This window comes from Chlamydomonas reinhardtii, chromosome 7, assembly GCF_000002595.2.
Source record: "Chlamydomonas reinhardtii strain CC-503 cw92 mt+ chromosome 7, whole genome shotgun sequence".
NCBI lineage: Eukaryota > Viridiplantae > Chlorophyta > Chlorophyceae > Chlamydomonadales > Chlamydomonadaceae > Chlamydomonas > Chlamydomonas reinhardtii.
The window spans coordinates 645,849-673,412 of NC_057010.1; the positions used below are offsets into that span (position 1 = coordinate 645,849).

A 27,564-nucleotide genomic window follows, 5' to 3' on the forward strand; every position below is an offset into this window, starting at 1 on the left:
AAGACTTGCCGGTTGGTGCGCATCATGCCGTCGTACAGGCCCGCTGTGGCTTCTGCTCGCCTGCCCCCCTCGGCTCATAGAGAGCCGGAAGCTGAGGTGGTGCAGGGGTCCCTCGCGCAGCCCCCGACCTAGTGCACGAGCGTGCACGGATGGATCCGGGGGCGATTTGTGCCGTGTTGCTTGCGCCATCAGGAGCCATCCATCCTCGGCTCCACCTGTACGACCGCCGGCAGTCCTGTGCCGCTCCGGGGGCTGTCCTATAATCCTATCATACATAGCGGCGCCGCCCTGACTGCCGGCTGCCTGCGAGCCTGGGATAACCCGCGAGCAAGTGGTTCAGGGGCACCCCTGGGCGTGTCCAGGGGGCCCTCCGCGCACATTCACAGGGCGCCAGTTTGTGTTCATTTGTTGACAAATGTGCCAGTTTTTCGTGGCCAATTTGCCATGTTGCGACCTGAATTATAGATAGGCATAGCCCTGCCGCAAACCCGGCCTTTCGTGTGGCGTGTTGGAGGAGTCGGGGAGTCACGCTCATGCAGGTGCAAGGAGGTGCCTCTCTAGCAACGCCCTCATCTTATGAAGTCTGAAATTTAGACTTGTCGCACAGTACTTATTCGCTTCCCGTATCGCAAGGCTTGGTTCAGCAAGCTGCAATAGTTTTGTGTTATCGAGCCCAGCAGGATGCCCCGCAAAACCGGTTACCATACACGCAGCAGCACTAGTACACTGACGCTTGGTGACCCAGACGTGGTGAGTCCAAGGGGCGGAATTCAGCAGGGCGATGCGGGGCTAACTGCAAACAACTATGTGCATGAGACCAGATACGCATATGCACGCATAACTCATATCTTATCGTAAATCCAACTCTGGTGACTACGCGCCAGCGACAAGATAAGGGTTCCTCGCATGTCTGGCCCTAGCTCTCGTTCTCGCTGCCAGCCATGCCAACGGCCTTCGGCTGTTCTACCAGCCGATAATATAGCTGTGGATAGCGCTTTCGGTGCACGATTGGGGGGTGGTGTGGACACCGCCAGAGCGCCCACCACGCTCGCCGTCGCCCGCCCCCGCCCCCACGCGATCGCGCTGCATCACCTGCACCAGTGCCCAACATCTAAATCATCTGCCCCCGCTCACCGTTTCCGACCTCCGGCAACAGGGGACTGCCACCTGGGGCAGTGAGTACGACACGGAGTTTCTTGAGAGTTTCCGGCGCGAGCAGCGTGCGGCGGAGGCGACCGCCACGGCCTCGCGCCGCACAGAACTGCGCACGCCGCGCTCGCTGAAGAAGGGATTTGTGCACAACGAGGACTACGAGAAGCTGGTGCGTGTGGTGCGATGATTCACCAAATGGAGATAGTGCGTGGTGTGCCTTGCAAGTGGGGATGCTGGAAATCCGTGCAGTGACGCGTGCGTGTGCGCCCCATAGCACCTTCAGGGTGACCTGGCCCCGGCACCCGCCACCTCCAACCCCGCCTCCGCCCCTCTACCCGCACTTCCGGACACACACATCCTCACTCCCCTTACCCCCTAAAACCCCTTCCCCTCCCCAACCCACCCACCCACTTGCACACACCCGCTCCCCCCACAGGACTCGCAGTACGCTGCCTCGCTGTCCGCCTACCGCGACCTGGAGCTGCAGCTGGGGCAGCTGGAGCAGCGCCTGGACACCGTGCACGTGAGGGCCTGGGAGGGAGGAGCAGGGGGGGGTGCCTGGGAGGGAGGAGCAGGGGGGTGCCTGGGAGGGGGGGTGCCTGGGAGGGAGCAGGGGGTTGCCTGGGAGGGAGGAGCAGGGGGGGGGGGTGCCTGGGAGGGAGGAGCAGGGGGGGGGTGCCTGGGAGGGAGCAGGGGGTGCCTGGGAGGGAGGAGGGGGTTTGTATGCCCAGGCCCAAAGAATAGATCCCATCCTGGGGGGGAGATGCGGGCAAGGTGGGGGGGGGCGTAGGAGGAGGGGCGTAGAAGGAGGAGAACAAGGAGGAGAGGGGAAGGCAGGGGGGCGGGAGTGGCGGAGGGGCTGCTTGTCAGGTGCAAGGATGCGGCTGGAGCCTGGAGGTGAGACACGGGTTAAGAGTGTACAGTTGTGACTTGTCAGGGTGGAGGTTTGGGCTGCAGCCGGAAACCGGGTTCCGTGGGGACCAATATCATGGACACACCCCAAACTCCTCTCATCCCTCAACCCACCCCGCCCCGCCCCACCCCACATCACGCCCCACAGGGCAGCGAGACTCTGTTCATGCGCGCCGTGTCGGATCAGCATGAGCTGGTGGACACACTGCAGCACCAGGTGAGTATGTGTGTGTGTGGGGAGGGGGAGGGGGAACGGCGTGGTGCCGGGGGCTGGGGGAGGCTAGTGGGGCTGGGCGAGGGCGTGCGGGCTGGAGGCGACTGGGGGTGTGTTGTGTTCCATGATAGCTATAGACGGGGGGCTAGGGGGGAGAGGCTGGTGGGGATGCTGGGGGCTGGGGGGGCCGACTGACGGACTAGGCGACAGGGCGGGGTGCCGGCCAGGATGGTACACCAAGACAGGCGGTTTTGCAGGTGTGGGCGTGCTGCCTCATACCGGTACTGTGGATACCTGTTGCACCGCCTCGCCAGTCCCAAGCCCCCAAGCACCCCAGCACGTCAACATGCCCACTTTGTTGTAGTCTGGCTGTAGGCGCCCTTAGCGACGTGCTCGCCCACCAGCACCGCCCACCCACCGCTGCCAACGAGGCATTCACACCGTTGCCGCTGCCTGTGCCTTTGCTATGTCGCTGCTGCCCCTGCCCCGCAGGTGGCGGGTCTGACGGACAGCCTGGGGCGGCTGCTGGGCAATGTGGAGCGCAGCAAGTCGCTGATGAGCCTCATGAGCACACTGCAGGTGCGGCTGGCGAGGGAAGGGGGTTGGAAATACCAGCCCAAAGCAAACCAAAACCAACGAAGACGAGCGGAGCACAGGCAGAGGTGTTAGTTGCAAGCGATAATACTTGCTCGAAGGAAGGGCAACACGTCGTCGCGGGGCCTTGTGTACAGCAACAGCAGTACCTGCGGGCGGCCGTACCAACTTAACAGGGCCATTGACTGCAACTGCGGCCTGCACATGTACCGTAACCATAACAACTACCGCCTGCGCAGGAGGCGCCGCCGGCACAGGTGGTCACCGGCAGCAAGGTGCGCGCCACAACCTCGAGCCCAGGGTGTCAGTGCCACAACCCCGAGCCAGCCTTAGCCAGCATCTCGTGTCTGGATGCAGCCTGATTCTCGTTGCCTGTGTGAGTGTCAAACGCATGCGGCCTCGTACGGTAACAGGCGCCTCCCGACTGGTGAACGCAGATGATGCACGAGTCGGACGTGTCTCGGCGGCTGAGCTCTCTGGAGTCCAAGCTGGGAGACATGGCCGCAGCCATCACCACACTCAGTGCCACGCAGGCGCGCACGCTGGGCACGCTCAAGCAGCAGACCAGCCTGCTGCGCCAGAGCACCAGCGGCGGGCCGGGCGGGTCAGGCGGCCGCGCGGGGCTGAGGTGAGGGGGCGAGCGGGTCGCTGCGCAGGGGCACCCTTCTGGATGTATCCCTGGTGCGGTTGTGCCGGGTTCAGGCCTGGTTAGCTGGATGATGCGCGGTGATAGCTCAAGGACCTAGTAGTTACCCTTGCATTGTTGGGCCCCCGAGCAGGGCATGCCCTATGCTTCCTGTTGACGTCCGTGTCTGACCTCGGGGACCGTGTGGGCACCTGCTGCATATCCTGTCCTGCAGGGCGGTTCCGGAGGACATCGAGAAGCTGCCCAACCCCACTCGACTCACCTCGTCACAGGGGTTCTGGAAGCCGTAAGGGGACCCGGCTGTTAGGTTGCGGCACCGGTCGAGAGGGCACCCCGACCATGGACACCTCGACCAACCGCAGCAGAGCAAGGTGAAGCAGGCCCTTGATCAGGGTTTGCCCCCGTGGAAAATAATTTTGAGTGTTAGTATGGCAGGACCTGCACTTGGTGTGGAGAGGGCCGAATGCCAGCAAAGCAGGCGGCGCCGAGTGCGGCCGGGGGCGCGGCGGGCCGATGCGGTGTGGAGAGGGCCCGATGCCAGCAAAGCAGGCGGCGCCGAGTGCGGCCCGGCGCAGCGGCGGGCCGATGTGGCGTGGAGAGGGGCCCGATGCCAGCAAAGCAGGCGGCGCCGAGTGGCGCGGGGGCTCCACACTTGATTGCGTGTCACGCGGTTTTGGTTGCGAAAGTTGAAGGCACTATCGTGCTTTATGTGTGAAGCTTGTTGGGGGGAGCTTTGAGCAGGAGGCTGCTGAACTCGGCGCACGCAATCTAAGGAGGCCGCGGAGTTGGACTTGCCTCTTGTTGACCTGACGGGCGCCCACCTGCAGTCGTTTGCATTACATATTATACTTTATTTCCTAACCTGTTGGTTTGACATCCCTTGCAACTGTGGCGGTCTCAAACTCTGACCCAGCGACGTCGAGCCTCTTGCCCCTCATTACTAGCGTGAACGGTCGGGGCGGAGCGCCGACTGGAAATACGGCGTATACCTCAGCAGGAATGCTCCGGTCAGATGCTTACCCGCAACTCCCGCCGCTTCCTAAGCTCCCGGCGAAGGAGATGGCCGGGCCTACGCCCTGGTCCAACTGGGCATTACCAGGTGAGCTCGGCATTCAAGAAGGTTGCGGGGCTGGAGGCCGGGCCCGCGGACTTGGACTAGAACCCTCGCGTGGAAATTTCTCGGTTGGCTCGACGCGGGCTTGATGTTTCGGGCCCTGGCTGCGCTTAGACACATCAGTGACGCTAGCATCGAGAGCTAGCTGAGGGCTGGACGCGAAAGTGCTGGCCGAACCCGCGTCCGTGCGCGATTTTCTGTTGCCCGAGAGAAAAAGCGGCGAGGCCTTTCTCTGAAGATTAGATGCGCGCAATGGCAATCGCTTGAAGTACCGGCTATGCAACTGCTGGGGCCTGGGAGAGCCACGCAGAAAGGCCGCATGGCGTTTGGCGCTCGGCTCGTAGAATAGCGTCACGAATCCGCTTGCCGGATGGCACAATCTAGCTGTTTTAGTCATGCAGCTTAACGCTGCCTGTGGGTTTTGCGTGCGACCTTTGGAGGGCTTTCTCGCAGCCGCGAGCCGTGCACACAGTTCACTGTTGTTCTATTCGCCTGACGAGTGCCATCACCACCACCGTGTGCACTAGGGAGGGTAATTGCGGGAGCTTACCCAGCGAGCCTGGACGACGCGGAGACGGAAAAAATCCTCACCACCATGCTGGAGCTTGGCATCAACACGTTTGTTTGCCTCCAAGCGGAGGTGAACATCAACACCCCGGAGCACGCGTGGCGGGCGGGGCACGGGCTGCGGCCGTACATCAAGGACGCACAGGTGCGCACGGCCGGTGGGGGGTCCAGGCGGTTCCAGGGGCGTGTCGGCGACATGGTAGTATGGTGCGGTGTGGAGCCGCCAGCCAACTTGGTGCCGCCCTCACGCGGCCGCTCAATGCCCTGGTTTGGGCGTCTGCCTGGTGCTCGTTACCGCCCCTGATTTGGTGCCCCGCGGCACATGTCTCCCTCCGTCAACCTCCCACCCTCATCCCCCTCCCCTGCCCCCCCTTCCCTCAACGCCTTCCTGCCCACACTCACACAGAAAATCCTGAGCAAGGCGCACGAGCAGGGCAACCCTAAAATCACGCAGCAGAAGATCGATTTCCTGCACCTGCCCATCATCGACGGCAACGTTACCACCGACTCGGCCATGAACCGTCTCGCGGAGGATTGCATGGAGCGCATCCTGCGGGGCGAGCGCCTGTACATCCACTGCTGGGGTGGACACGGCCGTACCGGCACGCTGGTGGCCATCCTGCTGGGGCGGCTGTACGGACTGCCGTACACCAACGCGTTGCGGTACACGCAGGCCTTCCACGACGCGCGCGTGTACCCGCAGGGCGTGCGCTCGCCGCAGACGCCCGTGCAGCGCGCACAGGTGGGGCCGTGAGGCTGGGGAGGGAGGCGGGGACGGGAGGGAGGCGGGGACGGGAGGAGGCGGGGCAGAGGAGGTGGGAGGGAGGGAGGGAGGGAGGGAGGGAGGGAGGGAGGGAGGGAGGGAGGGAGGGAGGGAGGGAGGGAGGAGGGAGGGAGGGAGGGGGGCTGGGTTTGGGTGGGTGACACGGCGGAGGCGGGTTGTGCGCAGGGCGGGCGAACTAGGTGGGCAAGGCGGGTAGGGTGAAGGCGCCTTTGTCCTCAATGGACCGGGGTGGGGTGTGGGCCAACGCGGGCGTGTGCTGGTCCGGGCGAGCTCGCGGGCATGGCTGCGAGGGCACCTGCACAGCTGAACGGCCACCGCAGAGTGGGGCGGGAAGGGGGAGGGGTGGACGACGGGGCAATGCTGAGGAGAGTGCGCCTGCGACTCACGTCCCAACTTGAACCCTCGCTGGGGGCTGCAGCCTGCCCTCCTCACAGCAGCCCTCTCATGCCTTCCGTTCCCACCATCCTCCTCCCCCGCTCCCCCGCAGGTCCGCCGCCTGTTGGCCTCGCAGTCCGCCGGCAGCATCTCCACGCCCGCCTCCATCACCTCCGCCGCCACGCGCGGCGTGGCGCCGGTGCGCGCGCCCGTGTCCAGCAGCATCGGCGTGGGCGGCAAGCCGCTGGCGGCGGGCGGCGGCGGCGGCAGCATCCTGGCGGGCGGGTCGTCAGGGATGCCGCGGCAGGGCGTGTCGGGCTCGGCGGTGACGGACGGGTCGCGGCCGGGGGCGCCGCCCTCGCCGCTGCGGGCAAGGTGAGCGGCGGGACGGGGGCGTAGAGGGGGGGGGGTTGCTGGTGTTGACTGGGTAGGTGGTGGCGGTGGTAAGGACACGGATGGCGAGGGGAGGCAATAGAAGGGGCGGGTGGGTTTTGGGAGTTGTAGGTGGCTAGGACGGGTGGGTGTGCGTGGGAGCGGTGTCGTCGGCAGGCCTCACGGCTGCCGCCGCGTGGAAGCGCATGAAGCGTGAGGGCTGGAGCGAGGGTTCACCTCTGGGGGCCCACAGGTCAGCCAACAGCCACAGCCGGTCGCCTCCCCTGTGGCCTCGTGTGCGCCTGGCCTTGCTTCACTGGCCTCATCCTTACATGTGCGCAGGGCTGGCTCCTCGACCAATGTGGCGACGGGCGCGGGGGCGGCGGGCGGCCTGTCCCGCTACGGCTCGCGTGTGGGGGAAAGCCCCATGCGCTCCTCCGTGGCAACGGACGCAGCCATCCGCGCCAGTCAGCAGGACCTGCTCAAAGCCGGCGGCGGCGGCGGCGTGGCGGCGGACCGCCTCGCTAACGACTTCGCCAGGCTGCAGGGGCCCTCGGCGGCGGGCGGCCTGGCGGGGCGGCAAGGCGCCAACGCCGCGCTGCCGTACGTGCTCGCAAACGGCCGCGTCAAGCTGCGGTGAGCGCTGCGGCGGCGGAACAGCTTGGCGGCAGCAAGCGGCCAGAGGAGGAAGGGCGGCGGCAGGCGGGTGGGGAAAGCTGGGGCTGGAGCAGGTGGATTAGAGCGCCGGCGGCAGTCTGCCGCCACCCGGTGTACACTCTTGTTCATGTTGTTGGTGACCCGTGACATGCGGCGGCGGTGGCGTGGTGAGCCCGCCGGTCGTTCTACGTACGGTAGTGCGTATGACTGCTCGACCGAAGATTCATGATGGACAACGTGGACCCGCAGCAGCAGTGCAACAGCAGCAGCCGGTCACAGCAGTGGCAGACGGACCAGCCGAAGCAGCAATAGCAACAGGAGCCGGAGCGGGCGCGTCGTAAGCTGATCAACGCTTGCGCAGATAGGTGGGACCTTTTGCGCTATCTCGTGTTGCAACGGCAGTGTGTTGGGACAGAGCGCATCTTGGCCCGTCCTGTTCCTGCTACGGTGTTAGTTGTGGTTTGGTTTCCGCGGAAACAAAGCTGCACAGGGTTGTGCCGGGGTCTTGTCACCGGTTGTGGTGCAGTGCTGGACATGAGGTGAAGACCTTGACCAAGCGGGCACAAGTCTCACTTGCATGAGCGCTTTCAGACTGGGCCCAGATGTGTGCTACCGTATTTTGGTATCGGGTGCTGGGATCACTCGAACATCGGCGACGGGAAGTCACATTCTTGTGGTTGGGAGCCACGGCTGCTGTTATCAGCTGTTGGCACCTGAACTGAAGCAGGCATGCGCTTGGGTGTGCCCGCGTGCCTGTTGGTGTTCCCTGCATGTGGCTTCCGGCCCCTCGGGCTAAGGGCAACTTTACAAAAACGTATTTTTGCATCACGTGGGAAGATGCCGTGTGTTTTGGAAAGGCTATGGCTGTCACGGACAGCGGGAGGCGGTTTACAGGTGACAGCGGCAGGCGGTTTACAGGTGCTTTGGAACGGCGGAGGGATTGGCTAGCGGTATGCATGAAACCTGCTGATGCGGGGTCCCACGTGGGGCACCAACCTAATATTACACAACCGTGTTGTCATCGGGAGGGCTGCGTGTGGTGCTGCTTATTACGCGTGAGATGTTTGGCCAAGGGCACACGTGTGCGCGTGTTGGTAGCATTCACGGAACGGGTGTTGCGTGCGTGGGCAAAGTGTGTGTTTACGACGCAGGGAATGCGCCCGACGATAGGACTTCGAGGTCTACGACCTGGATAGTGACTAAGCCTCTGACTGCAAGATGGGCGTTGCAAACATGACGAAGAGTGTGTGCGCGACAGTGTGCGTGCGTGTATACAGCACTCGAGCCAACATGGCGCCCCACCAGTTTTGCGCATCAGGTGGTATGGGGTCTATGCATCTTACTATCTCGTGAGTACCTGCTTTGACCCGGACGAAAGGTGCTGTGAGCGCAAGACACAAAGCGCATGTGAGTTGTGGGGGTATTGCTGTGGGTATAGAACGTCTGATACCTCACAGTGTCACGGCGCGGACGGCTGCGGACGGACGGGCTCGAGGCCAAAGGCAAGTCGTTGTGTAAACAGGTGTAAACGTTTTTGCGCTGCCACTCCCGTCCCATATGTACCGGTTGTGTCAGCAATTTCCTTAGACCCGGCTGGTGACTAGGATAGCGTTCCTAGACCGGTAACAAGACTAAGCTCGTCTCTCAGCACGCAGCCAGCACGCTAGCCTGCTCTTGTCCGCGCCGTTCGTGGTCTGTTGCGTGTTGCCACCAGGGAGCCCGTATCTTTCTCGTGTGTCAGCATTGGCATCACACCGCCACACCGGCTGTCACATAGGCGGCCATGTCCAATGCGTCCGTTTCATCACAGGCCGCCCAATCCTCACGCTGCACGTCAAGACACACCCATGCATCCATGCATGACACATTGACACCCTACCGAACATGCCCTGCACCGACGTCAAATGCCTGTTCCCACGACTTAGCTATCTACCGGAGGGCGCCAGCTTATGCAGCGCCGCCGCCAGCAGCCTCTGCACGCCTGCCCTCCCCGCCGCCTCCGCCCCACGCAACGCTGCACCTCCACCTGCGTCCGCCGGCACACCCGCCGCCAGCAACGCCGCCACGCAGCCCTCGTGGCCGCTGCGAGCCGCGTGCTCGAGCGCCGCCGCGCCGCCCGGCACCGTCACCAACCGCCGCACCAGGGATGAGTGCTGCTGCTGCTGCCGCTGCTGCTGCAACTCCGCATTCAGCTGCTCCATGCTAGTCGCTTCTGCTTGCTGGGTCGCTGTCACGGGGCTAGCTACAATGCCCTCGCTGCCACTGCTGCTACTGCTGCCGCTGCTGCACATCTCAGTGGTGACCGACACCGTGTGCCGCAGCAGCTCCACCACCACCGCCGTACGCCCGCGCCGGGCCGCCGCCACCAGCGCGCCACCCGCAAACGCTGCCGCGTCCGCAGCCGCACCCTCCACACTCCTACCGCCCTCCTCTCCAGCTTTCCAACCCGCCTCGACCTCCGTCCCCACTGCCGCTGCCGCACTCGCATCCCGCGGCGCCCGCAGCCCTCCCGACCCTTTGCCCGCGCCCCGCAGCAGCGCCCGCACCACGTGCACGTTGCCCGCCGCCGCTGCAAGCCGCAGCGGCAGGCCGCACGCCGCGTTGGCATCGCAGCCCGCCGCCAGCAGCGCCGCCACTGTGCCGGCGTAGCCGCCCTCCACGCTGTCCACGCCCGCCACGCCGTCACGGCCCTCAATGCCGCCGCACGCGGCGCACGCCGCCACCAATGGCCCGCAGTCCAGTAGCAGCGCGGCGGCACTGCGCTGGAAGGGGGGCGCCGCCAGCAGCAGCAACAGCAGCTCCCGGCGGTCAGCTGCCCACCGCTCGTCTAGCTTCGCCGCCAGCGCAGCCGCCGCTACGTCCATTCGCCGCTGCGTCCCGACCGGGCTGCTAACGGAGGCATCAGTGGCGGCGGCGGCGGCGGCCCTGACACTGTCACTACCGGCAGCGCAGTCGCCAGCTCCATCGTGGGACGGGCCGCCGGCCGCTACCTCACTAGCAGCAGCGTCACAAGCTGGCGCCGGCGGCGTGGCCAGCGAGTATGGTGTAGCTGTGCGTGGGTCTGCGCCAGCCGCCAGGAGCGTTTGTACCACGTCACAGCAACCGCGTGCCGCCGCGGCCAGCAGCGCCGAGCCGCCGCGCGCGTTGACCAGGTCGTCAGCGCCGCCAGCAGTAGCAGTGGCAGCAGTAGCAGAAACAGGGTAAGGAGTGTCAGGAGCAGGAGCAGCTGCCGCAGCAGCAGCGCTGGCGGTCAGGAGGGCGTCCACGCTGTCGGCATTGCCCGCCACACACGCCCGCACCAGCGCCAGTCCCTGCCGCCACCCGGGCTTCGCCCCAGCTGCCAGCAGCGCCCGCACCGCAGCTGTGGCAGCGGCGCCGCCTGCGCCACTGCAGGCTGCCAGCAGCGGCGCGCCGTCGTCCGCGTTCGGGTCCGCGCCGGCCGCCAGCAGCGCCGGGAGGGCGTGTTGGGCTGTAGCAGTGGCGGTGCCGCCGGCTGCTACAGCTGCCTTCACCACAGCCATGAGCGCCCGTGAAGGCGGGCTGACGCCGGCCGCCAGCAGCAGCTCCATAGCCTCCAGGCCGCGGGCTGCTCGATCAGCAGCTGTAGCAGCAGTAGCAGCAGCAGCTGTAGTAACTGTAGCATCAAACGGCGGTGCTGTTTCTGCATCAGCGCCATGACCAACGACGTTGGCGCCGGCCGCTGCCACTGCAGCAGTCACTGGCTCCGTGACAGTCGCAGCCGCAGCGGCGGATGACGCCTTTGCAGCTGCAGCTGCTGCATTGGCAGAGGCGACGGCAGTAGCGACTATTTCCGCTGCTACGCACAGGGCGTCGCCCGCTTCTTGCAGCAGCCCTGTTGAGTCCGCACCGTTGTCCGCAGCGGCCGACAGCAGCAGGCGCAGCACTCCCACGTGCGGCCCGGATGACACAGCCAGCAGCAGCGAATGCCTGTCCGGCACAGCCCGCACGTTCCGGGGCGGCATGGGGGCACTGCTCAAACTGCCGCCGCCGCCGCCGCTGGGGCCAACGCTTGCATCGTCCCCAGTAGTAGTGGTGCCGCCGGTGTCAGTGGCAGCTGCTGCGGCGGTGGTGCGGTGGGTCCCAAGCAGCAGAGCTACCGTGCCCACCTGACCCGATCCAGCCGCAACACGCAGCGCCTCCTGTGCGTAACACAGGCCGCCGTTGGTGCTACTGCTACCGCTGCTGCTGCTGTTGCTGCTGCCGCTGGCGCTGCTACTGCCGCTGGCGCTGCTACTGCCGCCGCCTCCATGCACATGCGCTACTGCCGCCGCTTCCACCCAACGCAGCAGGAGCGCGACGCAGGCGCTGTGGCCGCCTCTGCTCGCACGCAACAGAGCCGCTGCGATTGCAGCCACTTTCAGCCGCCGCCCTCGCCGCCCTGCCAGATGCTGTGGCCGCCGCCCGCCCAGCCCTGCCTCTCCCCCACCTGCGTGGCTGCCAGCAGGGGGTGACACGGCACGCGGCTGCAGCCAGGGGCCCACGGCGGCCGCTGATGGTGCAGCACTACCGGCATCTGCCGTGCCGCCGCCGTCACCAGCAGTAGCATTAAGGCCGCCACCACCAGCAGCAGGATCAGGAGTAGCCGCGGTCCCGAACCCGCATAGCAGCGCCGCCACCACCGCTGTGTGGCCCCGACCCGCCGCCTCCGCCAGCGCCGCAACTAGCGCGTCGTCCACGTCCACTGCTGCTGCCAGCGGCTCGGCAGCTGCTGCGCCACCGGACCCAGCCGCGCCGTCGCCACCGCCGCTACCAGCCCCAGCCGCGGTCGCATCAGAAGCCGCCGCCGCCGCAGGGCGCGTGGCAGCAGCGCCCGCCGCACACTGGAATGGCGGCAGCAGCAGAGCCATGAGCACGCCCAGGTGGCCCTCACCCGCCGCACGCACCAGCGCAGGACCCACGCTGCCGCCCAGGGCCGCCGCCAGCAGAGCCACACGCATGTGACCAGCGGCAGCGGCGTGCAGCAGCAGCGCATCCGCTCCCGCATGAGGCCGTTCGTGCTGCTGGTGCTGCTGCTGCGGCGGCGGCGGCGGCGGTGCCGGCGGCGGCGGCGACGGTTGGTTCAGGTTGGTCAGCAAGGGCAGGGGCTCGTCATGAGGCGGCATGGCGGCAGCGTCCGAGCCCGCCCCGAAGGCGACGGCGCCGCCTCCAGCGCTGCCGGTCGCAGACAACAGGCACCTCAGCACCTCGGCAAGCGCGATGTCCGCTACCACCGTTGACGCCGGCACCTGATGCTGCTGGTCCTGACCGCCACCACCATCGCCACCATCACCATCACAGCCGCCTCTGCTACTGCTGCCGGCGACCAGGCGCTGCAGCAGCTGTGGGTGGTCGTACAGGCGTGCAGAGGCGGCGGCGGGGCCGTAGGCCGCCTGCAGGAAGGTGGCGGCGAGCGATGGCTGCTGCAAACCCGCACGCCACGCTGCCGCCAGCGCGTGGCAGCTGCCCACAGCCCCGCCGCCGCCGCGCCCCGTGCCGACCAGGATTCGGCTGAGCAGGTGCGTGGGCACGTCCAACACGTGCAGCGCCGAGGCCGCCTTGCCGCTTGGTAATGCGCCGCCTGCAGCAGAAGCGGCAGGGTGTGAGGTACCAAGCCAAGGGGCGCCATACGCGGCATGAGGACTACTTGCAAGCAGGACACGCAGCCGGTATGGTAGGACGTGTAGCAGTCGCCGCCGGGCGTGTGCCGCACCTGTGGTCGGGTAGGCTGGCGGGGCTGCCACTGCCAAAGGCCAGGCGATGCGGGGGCGCTGGTGCAGGTGTGCTGCTGCCGGCCTGCCGCCGTGGTGTGGTGCCGCCGCTGCGGCGACTGCGGCGACTGCGGCCGCACCTGCTGCAGAAGCCGAAGGAGCGCGTGCAGGCGGCTGCCCGCCCTCGACACTATTGCTGCTGATGCTGGCAGCTGGCGGCCCAGACGCGAGCGTGCTGGCTGTCGTGGTATTATTGCCCGCGGTCGCGGCGGCCTCCTTGCGACGTTTCGCGGCAGCGGCTGCAGCTGGAGTCAGCCGACCCAAATCAGTCGCGGCCACGGCTGTAGAGACGGCGCTGCCAGGCGTCGCGGCTGCAGCACCAGCAGTAGTGGCTGTGGTCTGGGAAGCCTCAGGCTGCAAGAAATGCGCTTCCGCGTCTTCAGGCGCCGAGCACAGTCGTCGGCGCTTGTTCGCACTGCCGCCGGCGCCGGCGCCCTCCATGCGCACCAGTGCGTCCTGTAGGTCGCCTACGTCGAAGCTGAATGGGTAAACGGAGGCGGAAGCAGAGGCGCGCCGACGTAAAGTCGCCGTGTCCAAGGCCGCGGAAGATTGTTCCCTGTGGCTATCAGACATGCTTGACGGTGAACGATAATGGTTGAGATGATGGCGTGAGCTGCGACGCCAGAATAAGGCCAACAGCGCGGGAAGAGGGAAGTCGATGGCGGGAATGGCGGGAACAGGCGGGAATCGTGGCCCAATCTCGGCGTGTCTGCATTACAGGGGCCAATATTACTCAACACAACATTCACTCATGTGCTACTGCCTGCGACTTACTTTTTAAGGCTTGCATCAACACGCCTACCGTGCAGGTGACCAGCTTGAGAGGAGCCAACCCGAGGAAGGCCTCCCACTGGTCGCCACACACCTCCATCCTTCCACAAGATGCCTCGCAAGCCCCAGCCAACAAAACGCCATGACAAGATATTCAGAGAGCGTAGGGATCCTGAATCGCCGTGGGGCGAAACACGGCACCGCATTCAAACCCAGCCACACTCCATGCTCCCTGAACATGTCCACTCGCTCGCTCAGCGCGCACCTAAACCTCGAGCCCCACCTGCATCGATGTTGTCTCCATCCCATGAATCATGAATATGAAAGGTTTATGTAGTGCCATATATCATATGTACATGTATGGACACAAGAAAACCACACAAACACACACACACACACACACGACCTGCACGAGATACATATTTCATTATTTCCGGTTACCACCGGGCTGACACCTGCGCAGTCTTGCAGTGCACCAGGGGTGCACTTTATGCGTATCTCGCTCTTCTCAGTCCTTCCACACACATATAAGCCAAGTCCGCATGCCTACTATCCCGAATGATTGATTGCCCATGCCAAGCAGTGCAAACCATGCAAAACTGCCTGCTCTGTCTGTGTTCCGCATGCAATCAAGTCCTCTTCACCAATCAGTGCTGGGCCGCTGCGTGATGAATGTTCCCGCCCGCCATACTCAAAACCATGTAACAAACCATCACCTCGAGTGTGGCCTCATATCATTTCACCTATCACAGGCCGCTGGTGAGCGCACTCCACAGCGTCGCAGTTTCCTGGCCCAGCGCCCAGGCCATGACGCCGCCCAAGCCCAGGCGCTTTACGTAATCCGCCTTGGCGCTAACCGCCGCCTCATTGTCGTATGTGATGAAGGTCTGACTGGCGCTGTCATACGCGTACGAGGCATTACTGGCGGTGTCAAAGTACGTACGGAAGCCTTTGGCGGCGACGTTGATCTGGGTCGGCATGCCCTCGGTGGCCCCCAGCTGGTTTGTGAGCGAGACGGAGAAGGGCTGGCCCAGGCCTGGCAGGGCGGTGTTGGCGCCGGGCGCCACACCCTTAAAGGTGCGGCCGTAGAAGGGCACGCCCACGACCAACTTGCTTGCGGGGCAGCCACGCGAGATGTACTGTTGCACGATGTTGGAGATGGAGAGGGCGCCGGAGCCCGCCAGCGCGGACTGGTGGCCGGTGACCGAGTCCCACGGCCTGACCGGGATGGAGCGGAAGATGCACAAGAATGGAGGAGTGGCGGGAGTGGCGGTGTCAGTGAAGGGCAGCTCGGCCGCACCGCAGTCGCTTCCTTTCCGCTCCTGTTTCGTACTTCTAAATCAAAACATGCCATGTCGCAACCAAGCACACTAGCACAGCACCCAGGGCATCATGCTGTCCACTAAGGCACATACATCACTCACCCCGCCAGGTCGTAAGTCATGATGTTGACCCAGTCCAGGGCCGAGCAAACCGCAGCCGCGTCAAACTTGTTCAGTTTGTCACTGCCACCTATTGGTGCGCATCATGCCAGGTCAAGGAAAAGAGGGGGTTCAGTGCGCGTGTAACATGCGTGAGTGGGAGGGCAAGGGCAACGAAAGCGGGTGCGTGGAAAGCTGAGGAAGCGGGGATACTCCACGCGACCGCGCGGCTTGCATGTAGACCTGGATTCCTTGAGCGCTACTGCAAGCTCTGCGGGTACATGCACAGTCACCCGCGCGTAGCCAAGCACGCGTGCAACCTACCGGGGCCAGCCATGGTGACGAGGTAGGGCTCGCCGCGCTGGCTGCGACGCGCCGGGATTCGCGAGCGCAGCTCATTCAGCAGGCCCACGAAGTTAGATCCGTCGGCCGTACGGCCAGTGTAGGTGCAGGCGCCGGCAGCGGTACAGTCCCGTACATCGTCGGCGCTGCCGGTATCGGTCATGCCGTACGGCGGTTGGCCGCCGTGCTCGAATCCAGGGTACTCCCAGTCAATATCCACACCGTCGAACCCGAACGTGTCAAGGAAGTCAAACACCGAGTCAACGAAACGGGTGCGGTACTTGGGCAAAGCTGCCAACGAGAACAGGCTGCGGGGGCACAGAGGCGGGTGAGAGGAGGGAGCGGTGGCAAGCGCCATCTGGGTCAGCAGCAGTGATCCGCAGAAATGTCGGTGCAGCTACACCTTCCGATCTTCCTTGTTGCACGCAGTGCCTTGCTACAAGCCACCCACCTACCCATGCTGCCGTACTCACTTGCTGTCGTACCAGCCTCCGACGGAGATGAGCACGCGCACGCTAGGAGCGCTGTTCTTGATGAACTGCTGCACGTAGGCGTAGTGGCCGCAGGCGCGCAGCGGCGTGCTCATGTCGGGGGCCACGGTGTTGCATCGGCGCGGGTAGCCGCTGCTGCCGCTGGGGTTGTAGCAGCCGGTGGGGCAGGCGGCGGGCGAGGCGGTCTTGGTGGTGGGGGCCAGCGCCAGGTTGGAGCCGGGGCAGGTGGCGTTGAGTGCGATGCAGGTCTGTCGGGAGGAAGAGGGGTCGAGGGTTGGGAAGGGAGCAACAGATGAGCCCGCGAGTATGTCGAAGGCAGGCAGCAGGCCCGACAAAAAGCTGGCTAGAGCGCGCTCTTCCCATGGTTGCAGTGCTCACCGAGGGGCAGCTGCCGGTGAGGCAGGCGCCGATGTCGGCCCAGGTGTCTGTGAAGTCGAGGTAGTAGCTGTCCAATGCGGGCGAGTAAGACACGGAGGCGAAGGCGTAGTTGATGTGGGTCAGCTTGGGCGTGTGTGCCGTGAGGCTGGGCGGCTGCGTGTTGGGGTTGGAGTACCAGCGCCAGTTCTCCAGGTAGCCCACCACCTTGTAGCCGCTGGTGCCGCTGGGGCCGCTGGTGTTGCCACTAGGGCTGGGCGAGGGCGAGGGAGTGGCAGAAGGGGAAGGTGATGGCGAGGGAGTGGCGGCTGGGGAAAGGGAAGGGGTGGCGGACGGGGAGGGCGTGGCGGAAGGGGAAGGGGTGGCGGAAGGAGAGGGAGTGGCGGAAGGCGCGGGGCTGGGGCTGCTGGTGCCGCCGCTGACAGCCGGGCACCTGTAGTTGTATGCCCAGTCGCAATACTTGTAGGTGGGGTTGAAGACGAGGCCACCGCCGCAGCTCTGGACGTAGGTGATGCCGTGGGAGCAGCTCATGTAGGTGGTGCACGTGCCGTCGCAGGGGTTGGCGTAAAGCCCATCGGCCTTGCCGGAGCAGTAGCCAGTGGTGGAGCAGGGGCCCGAGGCAGCGGGGCTGGGGGAGGGGGTGGGGCTGGAAGTGGCAGAGGGGGAAGGGGAGGGGCGGGGGCTGGGGGAGGGCGAGGGCGACGGAGACGGGGACGGGCTAGGGCTGGGCGAAGGCGAGGGAGTCGCGACGGGGGAGGGCGACGGCGCGGGGCTGGGGCTGCTGTTGACACCGCTGACAGCCGGGCATCTGTAGTTATAAGCCCAGTCGCAGTAGTTGTAGGTAGGGTTGAAGACGAGGCCACCGCCGCAGCTCTGGACGTAGGTAATGCCGTGGGAGCAGCTCATGTAGGTGGTGCACGTGCCGTCGCAGGGGTTGGCGTAGAGGCCGTCGGCCTTGCCGGAGCAGTAGCCAGTGGTGGAGCAGGGGCCCGAGGCAGCGGGGCTGGGGGAGGGGGTGGCGGCGACGGGGCTGGGAGAAGGGGAGGGGGAGGGGGAGGGGGAGGGCGTGGCGGCAACGACCGGGCTCGGGGAGGGCGAGGGGCTGCTCGTGGTGCCGCTGGTGCCGTTGGCAGCCACGATGGCGATGTCGGCGCAGTTCCAGAATTCCTGTGGAACACGTCACAGTGGAAGGCAAGAAGCAAGGAGCGGGTTGAGGATAGGCAGCAGCGCGCCTTGAGCCCTAGCTAGCACCTGTTCCCATGCCCGATACCAACCCCACCTTCGGTAGGTAAGGCTATCCATGCGCCACACAACAGCACCCCTCTGCAGACGCCTGCTGTCAGCCAGCCCATTGCGCCACAACCCCACTCCGTCACACCGTCACACCGTCACACCGTCACACCGCCACACCGCCAGGCAGCTGCCCCGCCAGCCACCCCGCCGGCCTCACCTCCGGGTAGACCGAGGTGCTGGTGCCGCAGATGCCCTGGTTCAGCGTGTCGCACGAGGTGGGGCCGGCTGCCGGGTTCCAGTCGGGGTCCTCCTCCACACACGGCAGCGCGCATGAGTTGCCCGTGGCGTACCTGATTACGGTAGGTGTAGGCGTGTGTGTATGTTTTAATCGAGGGAGGGAAACAGAGCATACCTTTCCCTACCCTCGTCATTGCAGAAGAGTGTGTGGCTGACGGACCCCAACCCAGTTTGTGATCGTCAACCTGCGCCGCCGGGATGGCGGCTATACGGGCACACGCACACTCACCACCACTGCAGCACGCAGTTGTCGCAGGTGACGCCGGGTGGCAGGCGGTAGCGTAGGCCGTAGGTGGGGGCCGTGAATGCAGAAGTGGTGCGGGTGTACACACGCGCGCTGCCGTCAGACTTGGCGGTCAGGTACCTGTGTGCGTGTGTGTATGTGTGTGTGTTAAAAAACGAAACGAAAGCCCGCCCAATGACGCGAATGTGTTAAAGAGCACAAGGAAAACATTACGCGATGTGTGTGTGTGTGCGTGTGTGTGTGTGTGTGTGTGTGTGTGCGTGTGTCGGGAAAGCACACGGGGAGAGGGTGCGTGCGAGCGTGTGTGTGGGACGGGCGGAAGGAGGTTCAGCGCCGGAGAGACTGAGCTGGTAGAATGGGTCCGGTTTTACATGGGATGTGCCACGACCAAGGCATGCGCAATTCCTGAGGACGAGCACGGCCCACGGGCCCTTCCCGCTCACATTGTAGCCGCGCAACCATCCACGCACCCACCAGTAGCGGTCTCCGGGGCGCACTGTGTCCGCGCGGGTGAGCCAGTGCCCGTCAAGGCAGGCCTCCGTGACGGCGGTGGTGGGGCACAGGCGGAAGGCGAAACGGCCCTTGTGGTCCGCGGTGATACTGACAGAGATCTCAATCTGCGGGTCGTGGGCAGAGAACACGGACGGGCAGGGGTTTTAAACCAAAGGCTAGCTTACATCACGTTTAGCAGGCGTAAGAGGCAGACGTAGAAACAAGCAAGCTGTAGGCCTACGGCGTACAACGGACGGCACGCCACGCGCACATCGATTGCACTCACCACGGAGCCCTCGGTGTAGGTGGCCTGCACGGGGCGGGGCTGCATCCAGCGCTTGGGCTCGGGGTCGTTGTAGGCGTTACCACACACGCTGTACAGACCGTTGGGCCACAGCCGCGTGAAGCTACCGCTCACCGCGCCGACGCCTGCACATTGAAACAGCGACCGGCTTGCCAGGGTCAGAGTTGCATACTTGATCTACTTGAGTGTGGATGGGCACTGTGGCTTCCGGCTTACCGCCCGCGCTAAGCTGGTTGGGCGTGTAGTCGGGGTTGGCGTCATAGATGCGCGAGTACCTGCGCAAGGAGTATGAGTGGAAAGCGGGGATGAACGTGGGAACTGATGGCGGCAGGACTGGTGCACAAGTCATAGCATTGAGAAGGGTTGCGCAGATCCACACCACAATGCACGCGTGCCTACATGTTGCGCGACAGAGGCTCGGCAAGGAAGCCGTGGCCATGGCACGTCGTAAAACATGTCATCGCCACAAAGGCGGCCAGCGCCCAGCAGTTCCATCGGCGCATAGCTTCCGGACCGCTTTCAATACTCCAGAGACCTGTTTTTGAGAGTGTGCAGGGATCGCGACAGGGTCTCAGGTCAAGGAAGTCGCTGCGAAGACATGCAGCATGCCGCGGCCGACCTCCAACCTTGACACGTCATAGAGCGGCTGACAGGTAGCCGGCAGCGCTTTAGCCCTCGATAACCCAACATAGGCTACGCACGAGCTGCTTTGTTGTGCCCAAGGGAAGCCCAGCTTCATGTCGTCCAACACGCTTGCGCACCTTGGCGATACAAAGCGACCTAGTCTCAGAGGTAGTAGCGTGCCGTATCTATACCAGGATGCCGGCAGAAGGTAATCGAACAGCGCCAAGGAATTTCCGTCTGCTTGCGCTCAAGGACTCGCTGTTCTGACGTGGCCTGAGCAACTTGAGGTTAAAGTATGCAGTGCAGTTGTGTGGACCTTCGTGCTGGCTATGATAAACGCCGTCTTGCTTGGATTCAGTCACACATCCGAGACGCCGAGCACGAAGTTGCAGGCGGTATTTGATAATTCCTATGGCTTTACGCCATTACTGAGTCATCAGTAGGTCGAGGGGTATGATGTAAGAACTCCTTTTCTGGGGGCGATCGGTCCGGCTTCGGCGGGCCTTCTCCCGTTGTGAGCCGCGGCTGAAAGCCGGCTGTTCGCGATCGGAAGGTTGGCCTTCCCCACCTGTTGCCATAATGCATACACGGGTCAAGATGGTGTTCAGACCAGTTGGCGTACAGGTGAGGACCTGTCCTGCGCCCGCCAATTTGCTTGTCTGGACATGTCTGCGCTTTGTGTGGTTGGTCGCGCAAACCTGCCCTTACCCTGGATGATCACTTGCCAGTCTACGGTCCGCAGCCATTCACCGGGTGCTAACAAGTTGCAGCAGTGTGGCCGCTGCACCTAGTCTGCACATCGGACATCCGTGCCCCCCTCTCACGCGAACGTTGATACGACACGCCATGACTGGACGCTCGGACTGAGCTCTTTAAAACAGCCAACGCGTGCTGGCAGCATGCGCTGCACCAACCACTCCTGCGCGCAACCGCCGAACGCCAGTGTACCACCGCCCACACCGCTGAGCTTTCACGGCCCCACACCCTGGGCACTCCTACAAGCTCAGCACGCACTGCAGCGCCGCGCTCAGGGACTCGCAGCTGTCCGCCAGCTCCGCCGCCGCGCCTCGGTCCAGCGGCAGCAGCGCCAGGCAGCGGCGGTTGTAGGCGAGCGTGCGCGCCAGGTTCTGAATACTGGAGTGGTACAGCAGCCTGAGGGGGGGGGGCAGCAGAAGGGGCGGGCGGGCGTGTGTGTTAGGAAAGCAAAAGGAGAACCAGTGAACCACAGGAGGAAACACGAGGAAAACATTATGTGTGTAAAAGTGCGTGATGAAGTGACCGCGACGTTCCCAAAAGGCGGATAGGTTGTTGAAAGGCGTTTCGAGTATGGCAGGCAGTGCAAGTGCCGCAGGGCAGCAGAACTCACTGCGTGAGCACCGTGGGTGGCAGCGTGTCGATGGCGGCGGCGGCCGCCGCCGCGTCCGCCCCGCCGCCGCCGCCCATCTCGCCCCGCTGCTGGTGCACCATGGCGGCGGCGCTCTGCCGTACCAGATCCAGCACGACGCCGTACGCCTCCGGGTCCACACCGTGCGTATCAGCAGGTACGGGGGCTGAGGAGGTGGGTACGGCATGGCAAGGGGCATTTCAGGTCCGGCGTCAAGAGGTGCATCGCGGGTGTGACGTACCTTGTGCAATACGTTCCTTTGTGCTGTCGTGCGCCGCTAAACAGCAGGCGGCATTTCCCCTACCAACTCAAAGACTGAGGACGCAGCTCACCTGTGAACCCGCTGGTGGGCAACACACCCGCCGCTGTCGACGGCCCAAGCCGTGCGCTGCTGGCGGCAGCGCCGCGGCCCGCGCCCTGCCGCGCCTGCGCCTGGCCAGATTGGCCCGCCGGCCCCGACGAGCCCCCCAGCCCCACAGGCACGGGTCCGGCTCCGTAGGGGTTGAGCAGTGCGAGAGGTTGTGCCTGAGCAGGGCGTAGCAAGAACTGATGGCAGATGCCGGATGGAGCCAATACTCGAATGGGTATGGTTTGCATCTCGCGGCCAGAAGCGGTCACTTTACTTACATTGTGTGTGTGTGTGTCCTTGCTGTGAGCAGAGACTGGCACAACAGAAGCGCACTGACACCGCAACGCCCAGCCCCGGCTTACTCGGCGCTGCCCCGCACCTGCTCGGCCTTGAGGAAGGGCAGCGGCAGCACCAGGCCGCCGTCGTGTATGGCGTGCAGCCGCTCCCGCACCCGCTCCATCTCGCTCAGCGCGGGGGCGGGCGCCGCGGTGGCCTGAACAGCGTGCCACACGGGGAGGACACACCGGGGGTGGTCCGGGGGTGGATGACGGAGCGTGTGAGCCGGCCGGCATGTCGCACAAACCAGGACAACAACGCTTCGCAAATCACACAAGCAGATGCCGCGGTTAGCTGAGCAGCTGGTATGACTGTGACGTCACAGCGGGGGTTCTCACCGGGCTGTCAGAGCCGCGCGCGTGCTTGTCCCGGTGGTGCGCCTCCGCCGCCGCCGCCCGCACTGCTGCCAGGTAGCCGCCGCCGTCGCCGTCGCTGCCACCCGACCGCTCCGCGCCGCCCCCGCCCCCGCCGCCGCCCTCCGGCGCCGCGACCGTGTCGTCCGAATGCCGTACCGCCACTGTACCATAACGCTCCACAAGTGTGGCGCCCGCCACAACCATCGTACTTCCATAATCTGCGCCGCCACCGCCACCGCCAGCTCCTGCCGCCGCCGCCGCAGGCGTCGCTGGCGAGCGGAGCAGCGGATGCCCGCCGTAGTGTGCCCCTGCCCCGCCGCCACCACCACCACCACCACCGGCGGCGGCGGCAGCCGCGCCGCCACCCGAGGCGGCGGGCGCCTCTGGATGTACGACAACGGTGCCGTACCCGTCATGAACGACAACCGTACCACCGTAGTCGTAGTCCTCTTTCACGACAACCGTGTTGTCAAAACCGGCGCTGTGGGCAGTGGTCATGACAGAGCGTACGTTGCAAATGGTTAAAGCCATTCATGAAAGATGGAAACTTAACCCGCAGGTTCTTTGGGGGCGGCTAGGGTGCTGCAGCAGCGGCTCCCCCTCATCACCACCTCGCGTACAGAACTCGCCCCGGCCCCACCTGGACGATATCCGGCGCACGGCGCCTCCCGCGGGCGGCCCCGGCGTCACCGGCAGGGGTGACTGCGGCCCAGCCGCCGCGCCGCCGCCGCCACCCGCCATGCCCGGGAAGCGCGAAGGTGCGAGCATGGTCGCCGCCGCCGGGTCCGCCCCTGCCGCAGCCCCGCCGCCGCCACCTCCCTTGTCCGCCGCTGCGCGAACTGCATTTAGGACCGACCGACCGACATACCCGTGCTTGTTAAAGTGCACGTGAGGAGGTCATCGATACACCCTTCTGCAGCCTGCTCACACCGGACCATGCCCCAAAACCCCGCCTCCCTGCCCCGCCCTCCACCCCCTACCCATGCAGTCCAGCCCTGCCCCCCACCCTCCCACACCCACCCACCCACCCACACACACCCACACCCACACACCTCCCCCAGGCCCCCTCACCTGTCCCTCCCCGCCACGAGAAGCGGCCCGTGGCCAGCCCCGCCAGGTCCTTGAGCTCGGGCGCACCCGCCTGCGCCTGCTGCGTGGCGGCCGCAGCCGTGTCCTGTAGGGGTCGGGGGTCAGGGGTTGGGATGGTGTGGAGCCGCGGCGGGTGGTGGAGGGGGTGCAGGGGTGGAGGGTTGAAGTGACGGCGTAGGCCGTGCCATGAGTGAGGAGCAGCACTCGTGCCCGCACCCGCCCCCACACCAGCACCAACAACCATCCACCTTGGCCCCCTCCCCGAAACACGGACACGCGCCCCCCTGGCCACCACCCCCACCTGCAGGTACTGCGCGGCCCGCTGTATGAGCGGCGCCAGGCCCGCCGCAACTCCCGGCCGCTGGGCCACAGCGAAGCGGTGCTGCAGCAGGTAGCGCGCGGCGGGGCGCTGCTTGGGGTCCTGCGTGAGGATTGTTGTGTGGCGTGGTAGGAGGGACAACCAACGCGCAGCGACACCCGGTTAGAGAGCACGTGAGAAGCAAGGGCGACACGGATGATGCCAGAGCCAGCTTGTTCACACACCGCAACGTGCCGCACCCTCGCCAATCAAATCCAACCTGCACAACCCAATGCCTCTCCCGCTCTCCCCCTTGCTTCTGCCCTTTGTCCCCCCTTCCCCCACGTCTCCCCCCGCAACTCCCTCGTACCTTTATGAGCGCCTGCGACACAAAGTCGATAAACACGGGGCTCCACTTCTCCGGCTGGCTCAGTCGCGGCGGCGGGTCGCGGCTGATCATGAAGATGACCCTCAGCGGGTGCACGTTCCAGCGCGGCGGCGTCATCTCTGCCATCTCAATGGCGCTGATGCCCAGAGCCCACACATCCACCTGCAGGGGGGCAGGGGGTTTGGGCAGGGGTGTGGGCAGGGGTTTGCGCAGGGGGGGAGGGTGGTGTCAAGCACGTGTCCGTTTCTGGAGGGGCGCACTGTCCCTCGCTCGGCTACATACACACACAAAGCAGGAGGGCGGTCCCTGTCGCGCAGCAGTAGCTCCCCGCCAAGCTACACGCCATAACCCCGCCCGGCAGGCCAGCCCGCACACCTTGCCGTCGTATCTGCTCTCCTGGATGACCTCTGGCGCCATCCAGTGCGGCGTGCCGATGAAGGTCTGGCGCTTGGACATGGTGTTGGTCAGCTGCGCCGACACGCCTGCAGTAGGAGGCAGGGGAGGCAGGGAAGGCGGGCAAGGCAGAGGAGGCAGCGGCGCATACGGCACGAGTCAGAATAGGCCCTTGCTGAATGCAGAACGGTGCGGTTGACGGGCACTCGGCGACTCGGGTGTGCTACCACATCTGAGTGTCTATTCTGAGCGTGTATCTGAACAACAAAATCAACTGCCTGGCCGCCCCCCCTCCCACCCCCAGCACACGCGCCCGCACACCCAACACGCACGCACCGAAGTCCGCTATCTTGACGTCGCCGCTGCTTGTGAGCAGGATGTTGCCGCACTTGATGTCGCGGTGCACCTTGCCCAGCCCGTGCAGGTAGGCCAAACCCTGAGAGGGGGGTTACATGCATTAAGTTTACGAAGTGAAGTCGTAGCCAGGGGGGGAGGGGTTGCATTCATGACCAGGTAAGGAAATGGTAGACGGTAGGCAATCTTTGGGAGCAACAAAGGGGAGGGATTGGGCGGGGCCAGGGGCAAATAGAGTGTGAGAGGGTGGTGACGACGGGCGAATGGCTTTACAAGGTAGCGTGGCGTCTCCGGCCTCACGCCATCCAGAATAGCCCGCATCTCCCCCGCTCCGCTCTGCCACTCGCCCCCCCCCCCCGCACGCATCCACCACTTCGCCCGCCCATGCTTCGCCTTCTCCGTTACTCTTTTTAAAATGGGGAAAAGGGGGCTGACGGCGGGCCGGCTTGATCTACACGGTAAAAAGGCATACCCCCATTCCAGGACACCCCTCCATCCCTCCATCCCTCCTCCTCCCCTCCGCCCCACCTGGAGAGCGACTACCGTACCTGATGCCTGCCGTATGTCCGCCCCTCCCCTGCCTGCCTGTCCCCACCTTGAGTGACTCGCAGCAGATGTGCGCGATGAGCTCCTCGGGCAGCGGCGCCCGCCCCGCCGACAGCAGGTCGCTCACGGAGCCGCCGCCGCAGTACTCCATCACGATCCACAGCTCCCCAGAAAGCCGGTAGCTGCCCTGAGGGTGGTTGGGCGGGTGGGTGGGAGCGAGCGCGGGTGGGATTCGGGGGTTGGGGGTTTTGTAGACGGTAGGAGGGAGCGCGTGTCTGGAGGGTGGTGGTCGCATCACACGCCACTCGCCCGCGCCCAACCCGGTGCGCACGCATCACCCCGTTGCCCAGGCAGAGAACAGCACCGCTTCCGCTCCCTTGCGCTCCCTCCCTCCCTTCTGCCCAACCCCACGCCCTCCCTCCCTCCCTTCCGCCCGCCCGCCTGCCTCACCAGGTATCTCACGACATTTGGGTGGTTGCAGTCTGCCAGGAAGGCCACCTCGCGCTGGATCTGTTTGAACTCCTCGCGGTCCTGCTCTGTGACTGGGATCACCTTGATGGCCACACGCTCCCCCGAGGCCGTGTCAATGGCAGCATACACAGTGCCGTAAGCGCCCTTGCCTGTGGGGCAGGGGATAGAGAGTGGAAGGGGGGGGGAGTTTGGGGTATGCGGTGTGGCTGCAGGTGCACACGCAGCGCCGGCGGGGCTGGAAAATGAGCAGGGGCAGGTAGGGGACGGTCCGCTAAGCGGGTCCGCTAGCGGCCTCACAGGCTGGCAGGGGCCTGAGGCGTGTGCTTGCCTCATGCGCGGCGCCACCAACTCCACCCTGCGTGCGATGACCTTACTGGCGCTCCTGTGGCACGCTTAAGGCCTGCACTCCGACCCTGTGTCACGCCGCCCGCAGCCCCTGCCCTCCAACGCACCGAGCACGGACTGCAGCTGAAACCTGCTCCTGGCTGCTTCCGACTCCATATCCTCTGTAAGTTTGTGGCAAAATTAACGTTGCGAAAGATAATTTTGGGAAGCGCCAGGAACGCGGGACTCAATTGCTTCCTCGCGGACCTGTTTGACGCCCAGGCGTTCGAGCAGCACTGTATGCTTGATCCATGTTGTCTGAACCAGCTGCTATTGCTCCTTCAAGGCGGAAAAGACATCAGTGCCTCGAAAGCTCCCAGTCGGTCTTCACAGGTTGATAAGCATTCATTACAGTAATGTACTTTCATGTGAAGAGTCTTCCAGTCCAGCTTCCGCAACTTGCAGGCTGGAACTAGCTCGGCAGGTGCCTAATTCCCGGGCAGCCCAATTTCGGCCAGTCGGTTGACTGGCGCGCACAGCCAGAGTATGGTCACGCCGCTGTGGATATTACTTACATGCAACTTAAATGTAAGCCCTGGCTGGTTAGCGGTGCAAAACAAGCGTGCATGGCCAAACCCCATTTCGGCATCCATCGCGGTTTCGGCCACCTGCATTTTCAACACAGTCGGCCCATTTAAACCCTCGCTATTGTGCACATATCTTATAGTATACTGTTTTAGGTTGCCCAGCACTGTTGGCGTCCCAGCGAAGGGCCCCGACGAGGTACCCCCGACGTTTCGTCAGCATCGCCGGGCTCGGGGAGGGTGCTGCGGGCGGCGTGTGTGCGGCTAGGGCCCCCAAACCGCTGATATGGACCCTAGGGCACCTTAGCGAACACTATTGGTGGCGTTGGGGCCCGGGTGTGTGTTTGGGGATAACACGCACGCAGAACATGTCTTGGCGCGAGCATGCGTCCGGTGGAACGCTTCTGAGTCGCCTGACAATAGTCAGAATACCTTCCAAGGCATATATGATGTATTTCCAGCTGTAACAGAGCTTTGAATCTACTCAGCCAGGGCTCAGGGCAGGGTGGCCGAAATTCGGTCGGTCGGCCAGAATCCGGCCATCGCCGACCGGTCCCAGGCGCGCACGGTCTTGCCCAGCTTGATGATACATGAATACTCAGTACAAAAGTATTGATATACAGACAGGCGGCTGCATCTAACGTGTGCCCCAGCGCCTTCTGGCCAAAGTGGCCGAACATAGGCACCTGCCGAGCTAGGGAACTTGACCCCGCTGGAATCCAAATGCCCATCTGCGTCTCTCTGGCCTTCCGTACGCTCTATTTTGAAATCATCCGCGCTAGAAACAAATATAAGCTAACAATTGTGCAATCTGCATTAATTTTGGAAACAGCAGCGCAGAGCTTGTAAACAGCTGAGTATGTAAAGTTCCCCTTTCACCTTTGTTACAGGCAGGGACAGGACTTGCAAACTTGTGTGCTGCTTAGGACATGAGCTCTCGCCG

The 27,564-nt window shown here is 64.5% G+C and overlaps 5 protein-coding genes across 6 annotated transcripts; 2 read left to right on the forward strand and 3 right to left on the reverse strand.

The window, feature by feature from the left end:
* The first annotated feature begins 412 nt into the window (after nt 1-412).
* CHLRE_07g317100v5 (uncharacterized protein) lies at nt 413-4,416 on the forward strand. Of its 2 annotated transcripts, none has more exons than XM_043063898.1 (8): nt 413-750; nt 1,157-1,321; nt 1,589-1,675; nt 2,213-2,281; nt 2,771-2,857; nt 3,112-3,147; nt 3,310-3,500; nt 3,733-4,366. In XM_043063898.1, exons 1-8 carry the CDS (start codon nt 682-684, stop codon nt 3,806-3,808), a joined length of 780 nt encoding a protein of 259 aa, XP_042922466.1. In that variant the 5' UTR covers nt 413-681; the 3' UTR covers nt 3,809-4,366. The 2 variants fall into 2 exon arrangements, with proteins under 2 accessions (XP_042922466.1, XP_042922467.1); XM_043063899.1 differs by having other exon boundaries at nt 607-750; nt 3,733-4,416.
* Nucleotides 4,417-4,462: 46 nt separating this feature from the next.
* On the forward strand, nt 4,463-8,927 carry CHLRE_07g317150v5 (uncharacterized protein). The gene is made up of 5 exons (XM_001700764.2): nt 4,463-4,617; nt 5,160-5,344; nt 5,606-5,941; nt 6,471-6,733; nt 7,073-8,927. The coding sequence occupies exons 1-5, from the start codon at nt 4,578-4,580 to the stop codon at nt 7,368-7,370; spliced, it is 1,122 nt and encodes a 373-aa protein (XP_001700816.2). The 5' UTR covers nt 4,463-4,577; the 3' UTR covers nt 7,371-8,927.
* A 59-nt stretch (nt 8,928-8,986) lies between these two features.
* CHLRE_07g317201v5 (uncharacterized protein) lies at nt 8,987-13,802 on the reverse strand. The gene is made up of 2 exons (XM_043063900.1): nt 13,098-13,802; nt 8,987-12,965 (listed from the first exon to the last, which is right to left on the reverse strand). The coding sequence occupies exons 1-2, from the start codon at nt 13,726-13,728 to the stop codon at nt 9,313-9,315; spliced, it is 4,284 nt and encodes a 1,427-aa protein (XP_042922468.1). The 5' UTR covers nt 13,729-13,802; the 3' UTR covers nt 8,987-9,312.
* Nucleotides 13,803-13,857: 55 nt separating this feature from the next.
* CHLRE_07g317250v5 (uncharacterized protein) lies at nt 13,858-20,182 on the reverse strand. Its single transcript, XM_043063901.1, has 12 exons — nt 19,887-20,182; nt 19,525-19,660; nt 19,342-19,400; nt 19,108-19,250; nt 18,804-18,946; nt 18,315-18,449; nt 18,006-18,138; nt 16,559-17,722; nt 16,163-16,428; nt 15,672-15,997; nt 15,351-15,438; nt 13,858-15,144 (listed from the first exon to the last, which is right to left on the reverse strand). The coding sequence occupies exons 2-12, from the start codon at nt 19,626-19,628 to the stop codon at nt 14,673-14,675; spliced, it is 3,033 nt and encodes a 1,010-aa protein (XP_042922469.1). The 5' UTR covers nt 19,629-19,660; nt 19,887-20,182; the 3' UTR covers nt 13,858-14,672.
* A 104-nt stretch (nt 20,183-20,286) lies between these two features.
* CHLRE_07g317300v5 (uncharacterized protein) lies at nt 20,287-27,102 on the reverse strand. Its single transcript, XM_043063902.1, has 15 exons — nt 26,305-27,102; nt 26,166-26,219; nt 25,693-25,862; nt 25,292-25,429; nt 24,679-24,778; nt 24,325-24,431; nt 23,932-24,111; nt 23,565-23,684; nt 23,246-23,348; nt 22,815-23,013; nt 22,157-22,655; nt 21,862-21,975; nt 21,466-21,658; nt 21,116-21,299; nt 20,287-20,901 (listed from the first exon to the last, which is right to left on the reverse strand). The coding sequence occupies exons 2-15, from the start codon at nt 26,212-26,214 to the stop codon at nt 20,745-20,747; spliced, it is 2,313 nt and encodes a 770-aa protein (XP_042922470.1). The 5' UTR covers nt 26,215-26,219; nt 26,305-27,102; the 3' UTR covers nt 20,287-20,744.
* Between the last annotated feature and the right edge of the window lie 462 nt (nt 27,103-27,564).

Excerpts from the sequence above, each read along its gene's own strand:
- CHLRE_07g317201v5 (XM_043063900.1), bottom strand. The coding sequence starts at position 13,728 with ATGTCTGATAGCCACAGGGAACAATCTTCCGCGGCCTTGGACACGGCG. Across the intron at positions 12,966-13,097 it reads GCCAGCCTACCCGACCACAG|GCGGCGCATTACCAAGCGGC; the intron begins GTGCGGCACACG and ends CTTCTGCTGCAG.
- CHLRE_07g317150v5 (XM_001700764.2), top strand. The coding sequence starts at position 4,578 with ATGGCCGGGCCTACGCCCTGGTCCAACTGGGCATTACCAG. Across the intron at positions 4,618-5,159 it reads GTCCAACTGGGCATTACCAG|GGAGGGTAATTGCGGGAGCT; the intron begins GTGAGCTCGGCA and ends CGTGTGCACTAG. Across the intron at positions 6,734-7,072 it reads CCCTCGCCGCTGCGGGCAAG|GGCTGGCTCCTCGACCAATG; the intron begins GTGAGCGGCGGG and ends ACATGTGCGCAG.
- CHLRE_07g317300v5 (XM_043063902.1), bottom strand. The coding sequence starts at position 26,214 with ATGGAGTCGGAAGCAGCCAGGAGCAGGTTTCAGCTGCAGTCCGTGCTC. Across the intron at positions 24,432-24,678 it reads CGTCAAGATAGCGGACTTCG|GCGTGTCGGCGCAGCTGACC; the intron begins GTGCGTGCGTGT and ends CTCCTACTGCAG. Across the intron at positions 20,902-21,115 it reads CCACCCACGGTGCTCACGCA|GCTGCTGTACCACTCCAGTA; the intron begins GTGAGTTCTGCT and ends CCCCCCCCTCAG.
- CHLRE_07g317250v5 (XM_043063901.1), bottom strand. The coding sequence starts at position 19,628 with ATGCGCCGATGGAACTGCTGGGCGCTGGCCGCCTTTGTGGCGATGACA. Across the intron at positions 17,723-18,005 it reads GCACCTCGGTCTACCCGGAG|GAATTCTGGAACTGCGCCGA; the intron begins GTGAGGCCGGCG and ends CGTGTTCCACAG. Across the intron at positions 16,429-16,558 it reads TCACCGGCAGCTGCCCCTCG|ACCTGCATCGCACTCAACGC; the intron begins GTGAGCACTGCA and ends TCCTCCCGACAG.
- CHLRE_07g317100v5 (XM_043063898.1), top strand. The coding sequence starts at position 682 with ATGCCCCGCAAAACCGGTTACCATACACGCAGCAGCACTAGTACACTG. Across the intron at positions 751-1,156 it reads CGCTTGGTGACCCAGACGTG|GGGACTGCCACCTGGGGCAG; the intron begins GTGAGTCCAAGG and ends CTCCGGCAACAG. Across the intron at positions 3,501-3,732 it reads GGCGGCCGCGCGGGGCTGAG|GGCGGTTCCGGAGGACATCG; the intron begins GTGAGGGGGCGA and ends CCTGTCCTGCAG.